Raw genomic sequence first — 15203 nt, forward strand, 5'->3', positions numbered from 1 at the left:
AAAAGAGCCCTTCCTGGATAACTGGATAGCCCTTCCTGGGAACTGGACCATCTGGCTTCTTAACGTTATTTTTTCCAGTAACAGATTTAAAGCAACTGCTGGGCCTCTGATGTCACCCTGAAATTCTTTGCCCAGCTTTGCCATTGACCTACTGGGTCACCTTGGGCCAGTCCCTTCCCCTTCTTGACCTCAGTTTCCTCCTTTTACAATGAAGAGTTGGACGCAATGATCTTTGATCCTGAACTATAGCTCAGAAGGAGGCATTTGGGAATTAGGCCTGAGTAGAGGTCTGCCTATGACATCATAGAGGGGAGAATTCCATAAGAAGTCAAGCTTTCCTAGAAGCCCCAGTGTGACGGCTTAGGTGATTAGGCGAGACAGGTTATCCAGGAAGGGCTCTTTTGGGCCCACGTGTTAAGCTTTCCTCATTCCAGGGTTCCCAGCATAGTCTCAGATCAATCTTCCATGTCTGCAAAGGCTCAAAATGAAGCAGACACTGATGACTCAGATGTGTTGTCTCACCTTGGCTCATCAACCCCATACCATAGGCCAGGCCATGGTGGAGTCCACCACCATCACCAAGGTGCATCCCATCACCGTGGGGAGTCCCACCATCATGGCTTATCCCATCATCGTGGTGGACCTCACCACCCTGAAGAATTCCAAGACTTCCATGACAATGTCTTCTCCCACGATGCCCACCGCTCCTATCACTCCCCCAATCGTGGTGAGTCCCACCATCATGGTGTAGACCACCGCTCCACATCCCTTTCCCAGGATCCTTCCCGTGACACTCTCATCTCCCGCCAGTCCTATGGTGAGGACCACTTTGACAGTGAGCACCACCATGGTAGCAGGAGGCACCATGGGAGGTCCCACCAACACAGGGAACCCAACCACCATGGTGGGTTTCACCACCACACTCAGGTTCCTGACTATAGTGGGCTCCATCGCCAAAGTGAGGCTCACCACCGTAAAGACTCCACCCAATCTAGTAGCCGCTCCCACCTCAGTGAGGCCTGTCACCATGGTGGGCACCACCACAGAAGGCCTACCTCCATGATGTCCTACCACCATGGCCCACCTCACCATGGCGAACGCCACCACAGGGAGCACCAGCACGGCGCACATCCTCATGATTACCCCCACCGAGATCACCACCGTGGGGAGTACCGTCACGGAAGCTCCAAGCTCCTTGGCTCATACACGCCCCACACCGTGACCTTAGGCTCCCTCAGCTCTGCCTATTCTCGTCCAGCGGTTTTCCAGCACAGCAAGCCAGACCGAAAGAGCTCAGCCTTCACCTTGGCTGGTTCCCTTAGTACAGTGAACTCACACCCTTCCGAGACCTCCAACAAAGTCTATCCTCAGGACTCCTCTTCCAAAACCTCGGAAAGCTGCCCTGAAGAAGACGAGCACGTTCAGAAGCGCAAAGGTGCGTCTCGAGCGCGCCCCTCACCCCCAACTCCAGCTGCCTGGCCCAGGTTCCAGACCGGAGTCAGGCCTGGCACGTCCTTCACAAGGCTCGCTCTCCCCTGCAGGTGTAGTCCATTGGCTCTTCATGCGCCTGACCTGGAATTAGGCACCTCTTCAGGCATCAATTGTTGGTTCATTCAGTCACTGTCTTCTTCATTCTCATGTTCACCTCTCAAATGTTTCCTATTATTGAATGTGAAAGCTGGTGTAGGTCACTTATCCAACGAAACCCAGACTGTCCATCACCTGGATCAGAACATTGACCATTGTGGATTCTGTTTGTCCACATTTCGCCCACTAAACTGTGACCTTCTTGAGGACAGAGGGAAGGACCAGTGCCAGAATGAGGGCCTGGATGGAGGGCAGGGAGGACCTTGCCTGTTAGCATATAATCCCCCCCCCCAGATTATTCCCTAGTAGTTCAGTAGACATGGCATTAGCTTCTTGAACAAGAAGCAAGGGATTTATGTCTGTTTGTGGAAGAGAAGGCGGTCAAGAGGGGGAAGCTATGTGGAAGCATCTTATAGGGAGAGGTTACCAAGAGGATGGGGTGGCGAGGAAGACTGGGTCTTTCACGTGTAAGCTGCCATATGAGTAAAAAGCGTGGAGTGTAAGAGCCTGGGGCCCTGAAATATGCTCAAATCCCAAGCAAACAGGCACCCGCAGGGCAGGGTCAAGCCCTGGCTTCTATACCAGCGCAGGACGAGCATGCCAGCCCTGAGTGAGCTCACGGCAGGCAGGCCTGGGAGGGTGCCCAGATCCCTGGGTTCCTTGCCCCAAGAACTTGCCTATCTGGCCCCCTTACAGTTGGCCGAGCCCCGCAGGCCCACAAGAAGGTGCACTCTTCGGACTTGTGTTGGTTGTGGGAAGAATTAAGCCAGCTCATTTGGGGTCTTCGGAGAATGCTCAGGAAACTGGTTGACTCCCTGGCCTTTGAAACCTTCATCATCTTCATCGTCTGCCTCAACACCATCATGCTTGTGGCTCAGACCTTCGCTGAAGTCGAGGTCCGGGGTGGTAAGAGCCAGGGAGCCCTGTTCACGTAGAGAAAGCCGTTGATGTTGTTCTGGGCCTCCTGTGAGCCTGACCAAGTTCCGGGTGATTTAAACAACTTAGCCCATCTGATCCTCACCCTGGGAGGTGGGCGACATTGCCCAGCAGTTAGAGTGAGGCTCAGCGAGTTTTGCTGAAGTCAACCAGAGACAGGAGGGTCTTCTAAGCTTGAGTGTGTGCTGTTTGTGACTACAGCCACCAGGTGGCGCATCAGCTCCAAGTACGTTGATTTGCGCAAGAAGGATGCCCAGAACCCATGTCCGATGGACGGGTCAGGAGGCCCTGGAGGCCAGGAGGCCCTGGAGGGAGGAGGCTGGGAAAGCTGGGAAGACCGTCCCTAAAACTCCAGGGAGCAGAGTGAAGGAAAGGACCTGCCACAGGACCCATAAACTAAGGAGAGAAGAGTGGGCTGTTTCTTGCAAGCAGTTTAAGGCTCCCTTGGAAGCCCTTTACTATGTGAAAAGCATTTAATGCTCATGAAAATTCTATCAGGCACACTGTTATATCACCATTTCATAGATGAGGAAAGTGAGGCACAGAGCAGTTGAGACGCACAACCATTGGACAGAGCCAGCTTCTCCCTAAATGGCTGCTTGCAAGTGAGGTTCCAGCGAGGAGGAGGAGGCAAGGGCTGGGCTGCTGGGGGCAGGGGTGGGCCTAAGCGAGGGCTCCTTCCTCCCTCCCCACCCCATGTCCTCACAGAGTGGTACTTCATGGCCTTCGACTACATCTTCCTCTCCATCTACATTGTGGAAGCTGTGCTCAAAATCATTGCTCTGGGCCTCGCATATTTTTTGGACCCCTGGAACAATCTGGGTGGGTAGAGATGGGGCCTGTGTGTGTGTGTGTAGCAGGAGCCCTTGAACTGCCCAGAGGCGACAAAAGCAGGGGGTGTTGGTCCTGGGAGGGCTGTGGGCCTGGGCACAGGGCCTGGGCAGCAGTCTGTGACACCCGGGCACCCCTGTGTCTGCAGATTTCTTCATCATGGTCGTGGGTGTGCTGGACTTCGTGCTCATACAGGTCAACTCTTCCTCCACGCGCGCGATCCACAACCAACGCGTCTTCCGCATCTTCAGGGTCTTTAAGACCCTGCGAGCGTTGCGGGCGATCCGAGTCCTTCGGAGGCTCAGGTTAGCAGGACCACAGCTGCCCACGACAAGGCTGTAGATTTCCAGAATGCTTTTCTGATGAGTCTCCTGCCTTTCACTAGGCTCAATCTCTAATTTTCCAGAGAGGGGCTGGGACCCTCTGCAAAGTAACTAGCAAACCAGGGATCTACCGCCTCAGTCATCAGCAGTCTGAAATCTGTCATCATCTTTGGTTTCTGGGCACAGACCCACACCCCACTGACACAAGCCTCTGTCTCAAACTATGCCCACAGATTCCTGACCAACCTCCAGGAAGTGACCGGGACCCTGGCCCGGTCCTTGCCGTCCATCACCGCCATCCTCATCCTCATGTTTACCTGCCTCGGTATCCATGTCATGGGGCTGGGTGGGAGCGTGAGGTGCTGTCATGGACAGAGTGGCGAGGCGGAATCAGAAGTTGGGGGCGGTGAGGGGAGAGGAAGAGGTGGGGAGAGGACCCCGTGAGCCAGGTTTGGTCCTCAACAGCCAGTCCTATTCTCTGTGGTGCTCCGGGCACTGTTCCACTACTCTGACCCCAAACGCTTCCAGAACATCTTCAGCACCATCTTCACGCTCTTCACCATGCTCACCCTGGACGACTGGTCCCTCATCTACCTGGACAGCCGGGCCCAGGGTAGGGCGGGCCTCAGGTTGGGTGGAGGGCAGGGGCTGTCTGGGTGGGCAGACCCTGAGGGCTCAGTTATCCCATCTGCCAAGTGGGGCTTCTGAGCCATGCTGGCCGGGGTGTGGTGAGGACCAGCAAGGGACTCAAAGCTCAAAGGAGCCCAGCCCGTCTCTTCCAGGCGCCTGGTACATCATCCCCATTCTCATGATCTATATCATCATCCAGTACTTCATCTTCCTCAAGTGAGCACCCGCCACCCTGCACGCCCCAGCTTTACTACCCGCAACCTCACCCCAGGGGCACCCCCTCTGCTCCCCTCTCACTATGGTTTTGCCGCCGCAAACCCAGAGGAGGGTGCAGTCTCGCCTCCAGCCCCCTCCTGTCTCTTGCCCCAGCCTGGTGATTGCTGTCCTGGTGGATAACTTCCAGATGGCGCTGCTCAAAGGCCTGGAGAAAGTGAAGCAGGAGGTAGTGAGGGGATGCAGCGAGTGGATCCATTGGGAAGACACAGGGAGGGGGCACAGAAGCCGCAGGGAAGGGTGGAGGGTACTCCAGGACAGGCAGACATGGGGATCTGGCAGAATGGAAGCCTCTTCTTTGCAGAAGGCAGCCGAGCTCCATGAAGAACTGTTGGATGACTCGGTGACGAAGCTCATGGAAGCAGGTACCAGCACCCCACTTCTTCCCTGACGGACAGAGAGTGCCAGGACCAACTTTACTTATTTATTTATTTTTGGCCACACTGGGTGGTTTGCAAGATCTCAGTTTCCTGACCAGGTATCAAACCCAGGTCCCAGGAGTGAAAGCACCAAGTCCTAACCAATGGACCACCAGGGAATTCTTTTGGCCTAGCTTTAAGAGTCTTGGAATCTGAGACTCAGGAGAATTTTCAGAGCTTAGAACTTTGGTCCAAAGAACTCCATGACCATCCGCCACACTGATAGTCAATTCTTGAAAGACCCATTTGCAAAACAACTAACTAGCCATGTTCAGTTCAGTCGCTCAGTCATGTTCAGCTCTTTGCAGCCCCACGGACTGCAGCACGCCAGGCCTCCCTGTCCATCACCAGCTCCCAAAGCTTACTCAAACTCATGTCCATTGAGTCGGTGATACCATCCAACCGTCTCATCCTCTGTCGTCCCCTTCTCCTCCTGCCCTCAATCTTCCCCAGCATCAGGGTCTTTTTCAGTGAGTCAGTTTTCTGCGTCAGGTGGCCAAAGTATTGGAGTTTCAGCTTCAGCATCAGTATCAGTCCTTCCAGTGAATATTCAGGACTGATCTCCTTTAGGATGGACTGGTTGGATCTCCTTGCAGTCCAAGGGACTCTCAAGAGTCTTCTCCAACACCACAGTTCAAAAGCATCAATTCTTTGGCGCTCAGCTTTCTTTATAGTCCAGCTCTTACATCCATACATGATTACTGGAAAAACTGTAGCTTTGACTAGACGGACTTTTGTTGGCAAAGTAATGTCTCTGCTTTTTAATATGCTGTCTAGGTTGGTCATAACTTTTCTTACAAGGAGCAAGCATCTTTTAATTTCATGGCTGCAGTCACCACCTTCAGTGATTTTGGAGGCCCCCCCCAAAATAAAGACTGTCACTGCTTCCATGTATGGATGTGAGAGTTGGACTGCGAAGAAGGCTGAGAGCTGAAGAATTGATGCTTTTGAACTGTGATGTTGCAGAAGACTCTTGAGAGTCCCTTGGACTGCAAGGAGATCCAACCAGTCCATTCTGAAGGAGATCAGCCCTGGGATTTCTTTGGAGGGAATGATGCTGAAGCTGAAACTCCAGTACTTTGGCCACCTCATGCGAAGAGTTGACTCATTGGAAAAGACTCTGATGCTGGGAGGGATTGGGGGCAGGAGGAGAAGGGGACAACAGAGGATAAGATGGCTGGATGGCATCACTGACTCGATGGACGTGAGTCTTGGTGAACTCTGGGAGTTGGTGATGGACAGGGAGGCCTGGCATGCTGCGATTCATGGGGTCACAAAGAGTCAGACTAAGCGACTGAACTGAACTGAACTGCTTCCATTGTTTCCCCATCTATTTGCCATGAGGTGATGGATCCAGATGCCATGACCTTAGTTTTTTGGATGTTGAGTTTTTAGCCAAGTTTTTCACTCTCCTCTTTCACTTTCATCAAGAGGCTCTTTAGTTCTTCTTTGCTTTCTGCCATAAGGGTGGTGTTATCTGGATATCTGAGGTTATTGATATTTCTCCTGGAAATCTCTGAGATCTAGCCACATTACGATTCACCGAACATTCATTTCTGTTAATAATGTACAAAGTTTATAGCAGTTGGTCTTATATGAGATGACTTCAACTGTCCTTGAGGCTTTTGTCAAGGTGTTATACACACTTGTCCAGAGTCACTCAAAGAGGATTGAGAGTCTATAAAAATGAAGTTTCCTGTCCATGTTCATTTTTACACATCTGACTTTCTGGGTGAACAGATTTTGAGCCAATGGCTTTGCCTCCTGCTGAAAGATGTTCAGAACTTCAGAATCTGAACTCCGGAATCCCACTCCTAGGATCATCAACACCAAAGGATTAAAGACCCTCAAGTGTCACCTGGCCCCTCACCTGCCCTCTCCATCTTGGGCACTCAATGCCAAAAAAAAAAGCTTAAAACAAAAAGAGGAATTAATTGTCTCAGATACTTAGTAACTTGTCTTCAGCTGAAAACAAGGCAGGAGGAGAAGGGGACAATTCCCTGACCAGGGATCGAACCCATGTCCCCTGCATTGGAAGGTGGATTCTTAACCACCAGACCCAGGGAAGTCTCCAGGCAGCAGCTTGACTTCCCCTTCTTTCTCTACATCCAGAGCCTAAAGAGGTGCTAAGTGAACACACTATAGAGAAGCAGCTCATTGAGAAAAAGTTTGGAGCCATGACTGAGAAGTAAGGAGATGCAAAGGGAGGGGAGGTGTCAGGCCTGAGGGGAGAGGCCTGGGGGCGGACTGGGCCCGGACAGCTGGGGACTTGTGGCTGTGCTCATGGCAGGGGTCCTTGGCACAGACTTCTGGCGCTCAGGAGAGCCTTCTCCCGGAAAGCCAGGCCTGCCCCACCTCGTCCAGACTGGCTTCAAACCAGCCTTCCAGGCTCTTCTCTGCTGCTAGCAGAGCTCGAGCCCCAAGCTTTCTGATCACGGCATCCCTCACCGCCCTGGCCCATCCTGGCTTTATGCACAGCACAGCACACACATGTCCACCTTCAGGCCTTTGCCCGCCCTGTTCTCTCTGCTGGGATGTTCTCTGGCTGCCAACAGCAGGCATAGGTGATCAATAGCTGGAAGAACTGAGATCCAGTCCTGCTCATTTCACCTCCTGGCTGCTCTCCCAGCTGCCCTCCACCCTCCACATCCCAGCTCCTCAGCCCCTAGCGTGGACAGGGACTTGACTCCTCTGTGATATTTTCTTTGGGAGTTTTTCAGCCTCCAAACTCTTCCCTACTGGCCCACCCTCACCTCCACTGAGAGTGGTCTTTGTTTTTGTTGCTGTTTTGCCTGTTGGTTTTAATCTTTCTTCCTTCTACTTTCTTTTTATTTACTTAGTGATCTTTGTTGGCTTTTTTTAAAGTTTTGGCTTTTCCTGCCTTCTCTGAGTTTGCAGCCTTATAAGGGCTCCTGCCTCCCTTCTCTTAAGGTCAGGGCCCCTCACTTTGACCTTCCCTGAGTGTCTTCATCTTGAATTCATCCATCCTCTACAAACTCCTTCCTTGAAGCCTGCCTGGTCCTCAGGACACTCCCCACTGTTCACAGATCTGGGTGCGCTGGGAACTCTGTCTATGCTTAGCAAACCCTCAAAGTGTCTTTCAAGCTCAGCCCAGTGATGCTTCCTCCAGATATCTTTCCTGATACCGGGTCAGGTTTTCCTCCTCTGGGTTCCGCAGTGCCCTGTGTTTACACTTGTCACCAGTGTAAACACCCTTGGCGTGACTTCTTGGCTCTGTCACAGATGGAGCTGCTTGTGGCAGGAGCTGTTTCTCTTTTGTTTCTGTGTCCTCCAAGCACCATGCGATGTTCCACGATTTCAGTGTTGTTTGATGGCTGGACTGATAAGGCACGCTGGCAGTGAAGGAGTTAATGAATGGGTAGTGGATGGGGGTGGGGCCAGGGAAGAGCAGGTGGATGGAGAGATAGGTGAGAGAGGGAAAGGGTGGGATGGTCCCATGGGTGAGTCAATGGATAGATAGCCAGGCGAGTGTGGCAGTAGGTGGCTGAGTGGGTGCATGAGTCAGGGTGGGGTAGGTTGGACGGATGCAGGGGCAGGTGGTTGGGAGGTAAACAGTCGTCGGAACTCTCCGTGGTCCAGGCAGATGATGGGGCTGCAGGGTATATGTGGAAAAGGAGATACACCATGGAGGGCCCACACAGAAAAGGGCGGGCCGTGGCTGAAAATGGAGGCATAGGGTGCTGTGAGTGCGGGGGTTGAGGGGTGCGGAGGCACTCTGGGGGCTGAGATGGCCCAGCTTTGCCCCCTTTCCACCGCCCTCAGGCAGCTGGAGACCCTGTTCCACTTCCTGCAGCTGGTGGCTGGCGTGGAGCATTACCAGCTGAAATTCCGCTCCCAGGCCGCTGTCATCGATGAGATTGTGGACACCACATTCGAGGTGAACCAGGCAGGACCTGGGAGGAGCCAGGTGGAGAGGACGGGGCACTGGAAGGCTAGGCTTCGGGTGCTTGTGCCCGGAAGTGGCCCGAGTGAGAAAAGTGTGGGCCTCCCGGAAGCAGAGGCCGGCGCCATCACTTCCCACCCCCTCCCCCACAGGCTGGAGAAGAGGACTTCAGGAAGTGAGCCCCAGAGAGGCAGCCTGGGTCCAGACTTCAGCCTCTGGCTGGCTGTCCACCAGCTCTGGCCAAGTCCCCATATCCGCTGGAAAGATCACGGGGCCTGCGGGGGTCGGGGGGAGGCGGCCAACAGAGTTTTAAAATCCCAGGTGGCTCTGTGTCCTCACCGGCTCGGCCGAAGCACAAGGGAACCTGTGTGCACGCATGCACGTGTAGCCTGGAGCATGTATACACGGGAGTGTTCTGGGTGACAGGCTTGTCCTTGGATCCCTTCCTGCCCCAGTGGGGCCTGGCATCCTGGCTGGGCCTGGCATCCTGGCTGGGCCTGGCAGGGCCTTAACAGCAGCCGGGGGCAGGTTGGGGGGGTGATGTGGAAAGTGGACCAGGCTCAGTGATGGACGGAGAGTGGGCAGTCACCCTGCTTCTGGGGGGGAGCCCGGTCTGGCCCAGGAGACGGGAGAACAGGTTAGAACAGCGCACGGTTGTCAAGAGCCCAAGGGACCAGGAGGCTCCGGGAATGAGGGCTCAGAGCCCAGGAACTCGGGCCTACCAGCACCCTCAGCATCCAGTATCAGGGTGCCAACTCGCTGGGGACAGCCTGAGCCCAGAAGGCAGAGGTCATCACCACACCCTGCCCTGCCTGGGGTCAGGCTAAAGAGCCTCGGGGAGGGGAGAGGAGGGAGGCTGTTCAAGTCCTCCCGGCCTTGGGGTGGGGATGGGGAAGGGTGTGTGTGGCGGGGACAAGCCTCTGGTAGAGGAAAGCGAGGAATGGGCGCCCCTGTAGGATGCTCAGGTTGGCAGTGGGCACCAAGCGCTAAGTCCCGCTCACGTCCAGCCAGAGGGAGTTCTCCCACCACCCACAACACCCACCTTACCTCTAGCAGAGTGAAGCTGGAGGGAATCAGGGACAGAAGCCCAGAGCAGGGGCTGTGCGGTGGCCATTTCCCTCTCCACCCCGCCTACGTCCAGTCTGGACCAGACAGTGGCCACGTCTCTGGGCCCCAGAGAGAAGCAGCGCGTCTCCTTCCGGGCCCTGGCCCAGCCGAGAGGACAGATGGGCTGTGCGGAGGAAACGCCCACCAGAGACTTGGGCACAGATTCCAGGGGTAGAGAGACCACTGGCCTCACCTCACCGCACGACCTCACACATTCATTCAGCATTTCCTGCCCCTGAGTCCATGCCAGCCATGCAGGAGGTTCCTGCTTGCTGGCACCTGGGAGCCAGCCAGCAGCAGAATGACCGCAGCTGCCATATCTGACAGGCTTGAGTTTCCCCTACAACCCTCGGTCCCGTCAGACTCAGCTCCTCAGGCCCACTGCCACCCCATTCAGCCTTCGAGGGCTCGAGGAGCACGACCTGGGAGCTGGGGCTGTTCCTTGTTAAGTCCCAGCATCGGGCAGGAAGCCGGCCAGGCAGGAGCAGGCGTGAGGCCTGGCCGGGCTGCAGGAAGGGGCTGCCAGGTGCTCCCCACGGCCACCCTGCCCGCCCGCCTGGGGCCTGGTGGGGCCCACCCTCTGAGCTCCCTCAGGATCTGGTTCCCGCCCATCCTGTCCTAGATACGCACAGGTGTGTATCCGGGCATCTGAGAGACAGCTCCAGCCAGGGCCTGTGGGTCTGCGTTTGGGGGGCTGTGTATACATTCCAGGTTGTCCTCAGTGTGAGGCTGTTTTCCCGTGTTTGTGTCTGTGCTTCTGGGTTGCTAGGTCTCATGCGTGTGTGTGGGTCTGGTGTCTGGGAGCGATCTGAGGATCCATGGTGGGTGTGTGTCTGTGTGTCTGGGAGCGATCTAAGGATTCATGGTGTGTGTCTGTGGGTCTGGGAGCGATCTGAGGATCCATGGTGGGTGTGTGTCTGGGAGCGATCTGAGGATTCATGGTGTGTGTCTGTGGGTCTGGGAGCGATCTGAGGATTCATGGTGGGTGAGTGTGTCTGTGTGTCTGTGAGCGATCTGAGGATCCATGGTGGGTGTGTGTCTGTGTGTCTGGGAGCAATCTGAGGATCCATGGTGGATGAGTGTGTCTGTGTCTGTGAGCGATCTGAGGATCCATGGTGGGGGTGTGTGCCTGTGCTTCTGGGTTGCTAGGTCTCATGCGTGTGTCTGTGTGTCTGGGAGCGATCTGAGGATCCATGGTGGGTGTGTGTGTCTGGTGTCTGGGAGCGATCTGAGGATCCATGGTGGGTGAGTGTGTCTGGTGTCTGGGAGCGATCTGAGGATCCATGGTGGGGGTGTGTGTCTGATGTCTGGGAGCGATCTGAGGATTCATGGTGGGGGTGTGTCTGGTGTCTGGGAGCAATCTGAGGATCCATGGTGGGGGTGTGTGTCTGTGTGTCTGGGAGCGATCTGAGGATCCATGGTGGGGGTGTGTGTCTGATGTCTGGGAGTGATCTGAGGATTCATGGTGTGTGTGTGTCTGGTGTCTGGGAGCAATCTGAGGATCCATGGTGGGGGTGTGTGTCTGTGTGTCTGGGAGTGATCTGAGGATCCATGGTGGGGGTGTGTGTCTGTGGGTCTGGGAGCGATCTGAGGATCCATGGTGGGTGTGTGTCTGGTGTCTGGGAGCAATCTGAGGATCCATGGTGGGGGTGTGTGTCTGATGTCTGGGAGCGATCTGAGGATCCATGGTGGGGGTGTGTGTCTGTGGGTCTGGGAGCGATCTGAGGATCCATGGTGGGTGTGTGTCTGGTGTCTGGGAGCAATCTGAGGATCCATGGTGGGGGTGTGTGTCTGTGTGTCTGGGAGCGATCTGAGGATCCATGGTGGGTGTGTGTCTGTGGGTCTGGGAGTGATCTGAGGATTCATGGTGGGGGTGTGTCTGGTGTCTGGGAGCAATCTGAGGATCCATGGTGGGGGTGTGTGTCTGATGTCTGGGAGCGATCTGAGGATCCATGGTGGGGGTGTGTGTCTGTGGGTCTGGGAGCGATCTGAGGATCCATGGTGGGTGTGTGTCTGGTGTCTGGGAGCGATCTGAGGATCCATGGTGGGGGTGTGTGTCTGATGTCTGGGAGTGATCTGAGGATTCATGGTGGGGGTGTGTCTGGTGTCTGGGAGCCATCTGAGGATCCATGGTGGGGGTGTGTGTCTGTGTGTCTGGGAGCGATCTGAGGATCCATGGTGGGGGTGTGTGTCTGTGGGTCTGGGAGCAATCTGAGGATCCATGGTGGGTGTGTATCTGGTGTCTGGGAGCGATCTGAGGATCCATGGTGGGGGTGTGTGTCTGATGTCTGGGAGTGATCTGAGGATTCATGGTGGGGGTGTGTGTCTGTGGGTCTGGGAGTGATCTGAGGATTCATGGTGTGTGTGTGTCTGTGGGTCTGGGAGCAATCTGAGGATCCATGGTGGGGGTGTGTGTCTGTGGGTCTGGGAGCGATCTGAGGATCCATGGTGGGTGTGTGTCTGGTGTCTGGGAGCAATCTGAGGATCCATGGTGGGGGTGTGTGTCTGTGCTTCTGGGTTGCTAGGTCTCATGCATGTGTGTGTCTGGTGTCTGGAGTCTTGAGAAGTTCTGGATGCGTGTGTGCCTCTTGTGTAGTGTTAATTCCAGCCACAGACTCAGGTGTGCAAAACATGTTCCAACTCTATTTCTTTAAAGGACATTAAACTGCATCTGTCCCCTCACCCCTTCTATGGACAGCGGATTTGACCTCGCTCCCCTGGGGGCTCCCTGCCAGCCCCTTCCAGGGGTCTTGCTCAGGACAGAGGGTGGGGGAGTCCTCCTGGCATGGGGCCCACAGTGTGTGTGTCTTGGCCAGCAGGGGCTCTGCCATCTCTGGGCCACATGCTGGTCTAAGAATCTCACGGGATGAGAGCTCAGTGTTCTGGGGTGGCACAGGCTAAACCCCCAAGCACCGCTCTGAGCGGTCCTGGCAGCTGAGAGGGAACAGGGCTCAGGCGCCCCTCAGCCTCCCCTGGCTGCTGTCTCCTTCCTGTCCTGGGGCATCATCTCTCTCCTGTGACTTTGTCTCCCCACCCATAACTTGGCAAACTCTGGGAGTCTCTGGAGGTTTGTTCCTCTGTCTGTGATGCTGGGATATTTGGGGGACTCCAAATTTGGGAGCTGAACTTTGCACCCTTAGCATCTTCTGGGCTGAGATGGCAGAGGCCGAGCGTGGGGTGGTGTGGGCACCCTGTTGGCTGGAGCGGGGTTGCTGGGAGTGGGAGTGGGGGATGAGAGAGGGACTCAGAAGAGACCAATGCCAGAAGCAGTGCTAGCAATTTATTGCCGTAGATGTGGTCCAAGGAACTGACATGCCCTCCACCCATGCGCCCAGCCCTCCCCAGCCTCATTGGCTCCCTCTCTCCCCTAAGCCCACAGGGGTCTCTACAGGGACACACAGTCATGCTTTAGAAGCTGGGAGGAGTTCTTCCAGGGAACCACAAGGATCTCAAAGTCACAGCGCAGCTTCTGCAGAGAGAAGGATGAAAAAGGTGGGGTGAGCCCAGGCCCCAGGCCACCACCTCCCAACAGCCCTGTGCCTGTGACACTCTGGGATGCAAGAAGGAACAGCGAATTAGATGGTCAGGACCACCAGACCCCAGACCTTCCCAGCCAACCCCAGCCTCTCACCCCGCCAAGTCCAGGGGAAGCCCCAGTCTGCTCCTCTCTGCACCCTCACCCTAGCCTCGGGGCCGAGTCAGCCAGACATCAGCCCGGCCAGCCAGACCAGTTCAGGCTGGGCAACCTGAGGGCCCGGCTGCTGGGCTGATGCCTAACTGGGGACACAGCTGTTACCTCCTGCTGTGCTTCTGCGGCCAGGGGGCAGGTGGTGAGGTCTACGTGGTCTCCAGCCACGGCACTCTTCCGGCAGGCCGTGCTCTCCATGTCCACGGTCAGGTAGTACTTGATGCCCGCCACCAGCTGGGGCAGAGGTGGGCACAGGTCAGGGGTGCCTGGAGACGGCCCTTGACCTGGACCTCTCACCTCCCTCCGTGTCCTCCCATCACCCATCACCTTCCCCTGGGCCTAACCAGCACACGGCCTTTGGATTCAGACCTGCGACCGAAAGGCAGGGAGAGGGCAGCAGGGAGTTCTGGTGGGGGTCCCTGGTGAGGTGGGCAGAGCCTGGGCCAGACAGTAGCCTGAGACTCAAGTCCACACAGCTGCCCCTTCTCCCTCACCCCACCACACCCCAATCCGCCTTTCAGGACAAGGCCGATTCAGGGTTGAACCTTATTTGAAATTCAGAGATTCTGCTCCGCATGGACTTTTGACGTTAACTGGATTTTGAAAGCTGTTGTGTTAAGATGCCACCCTGATTACTCTTAGTCGCCCCTCCATCTGGGGCCCGGCTGGGGCCGCTGTCGCCTCCCCGCGCTGTCGGCGCCGCCCCCTCCCCGGCCCCGCCCGGCCGCCCGCACCTGGCTTTGCGCCCGGAGGATGGTGATGTCGCGGTAGTAGTAGTCGCTGTTGCTGCCCATGTTGTAGTTGGCCACGGCCGCCTGCGCCGCCTTCTGCACCTGCGGGTCGCTGGGCGACAGCTCCTGCAGTTCTCCGACCTTGCGGTCCCCCGGCCGGGCCCGGGCGTCGCGGGGCAGCACCAGGAGGCAGAGTGCGAGCAAGGCCAGGGCCATCGGCAGCAGGAGGCTCGGTCGCGCCATGGCCGTCGGTGTCGGTATCTGACTGTGGCCGGCGCCGCTTTTATGGGCTCCGCGGCCCCGCCTGGCCCCGCCTGCCGCTCGCCGCGCGCCCCCGCAGGCGGGGAGGGATCCACCCAGCCTGGTTGGTCCACACGTGAGGCCGCCTGCGGGGTGCCGAGGAGGACAGCGGGCAGGCCCGAGCACACCTGGGCATCACCACCACGCTGCTTGCCCTCCAGGCACACCTGGTTGGGGAGGGCAAGGACTGCGACAGCTCCTAGCCACAAGTGCCACCACAGGGGCAGTTCACAGAGACCCATCACATATGAGAAACCCACAACAGCTACTAGCAAGCTCTTAACTATCTCCAATGCGTAGTCTTGGAGAAGTTACTTAACCCTCGTTGCCTCAGTTTCCTCCTCTGTGAAATGGGTTGCTTCGAGGGTTCAATAAGTGCTTAGGGGAGGCCAGGTGCTATATAAACAGCAGGTAAGCAGGAGTCCTTACTGCACTGAGCCGGGCACTGTTTAACCCTCACGATCAGCATGAGGT

General features: G+C 56.2%; 2 protein-coding genes across 2 annotated transcripts; one reads left to right on the forward strand and one right to left on the reverse strand.

The window, feature by feature from the left end:
• The first annotated feature begins 1075 nt into the window (after positions 1 to 1075).
• On the forward strand, positions 1076 to 9082 carry CATSPER1 (cation channel sperm associated 1). Its single transcript, XM_068976456.1, has 13 exons — positions 1076 to 1169; positions 1259 to 1435; positions 2284 to 2493; positions 3232 to 3345; positions 3503 to 3659; positions 3911 to 4002; positions 4147 to 4290; positions 4460 to 4523; positions 4677 to 4749; positions 4888 to 4945; positions 7112 to 7187; positions 8783 to 8897; positions 9056 to 9082. Exons 1-13 carry the CDS (start codon positions 1076 to 1078, stop codon positions 9080 to 9082), a joined length of 1401 nt encoding a protein of 466 aa, XP_068832557.1.
• Positions 9083 to 13395: 4313 nt separating this feature from the next.
• Positions 13396 to 14672, reverse strand: CST6 (cystatin E/M). The gene is made up of 3 exons (XM_068979227.1): positions 14433 to 14672; positions 13807 to 13932; positions 13396 to 13479 (listed from the first exon to the last, which is right to left on the reverse strand). The coding sequence occupies exons 1-3, from the start codon at positions 14670 to 14672 to the stop codon at positions 13396 to 13398; spliced, it is 450 nt and encodes a 149-aa protein (XP_068835328.1).
• Positions 14673 to 15203: the final 531 nt, after the last annotated feature.

The sequence above is a fragment of the Capricornis sumatraensis genome, chromosome 8, assembly GCF_032405125.1.
Source record: "Capricornis sumatraensis isolate serow.1 chromosome 8, serow.2, whole genome shotgun sequence".
NCBI lineage: Eukaryota > Metazoa > Chordata > Mammalia > Artiodactyla > Bovidae > Capricornis > Capricornis sumatraensis.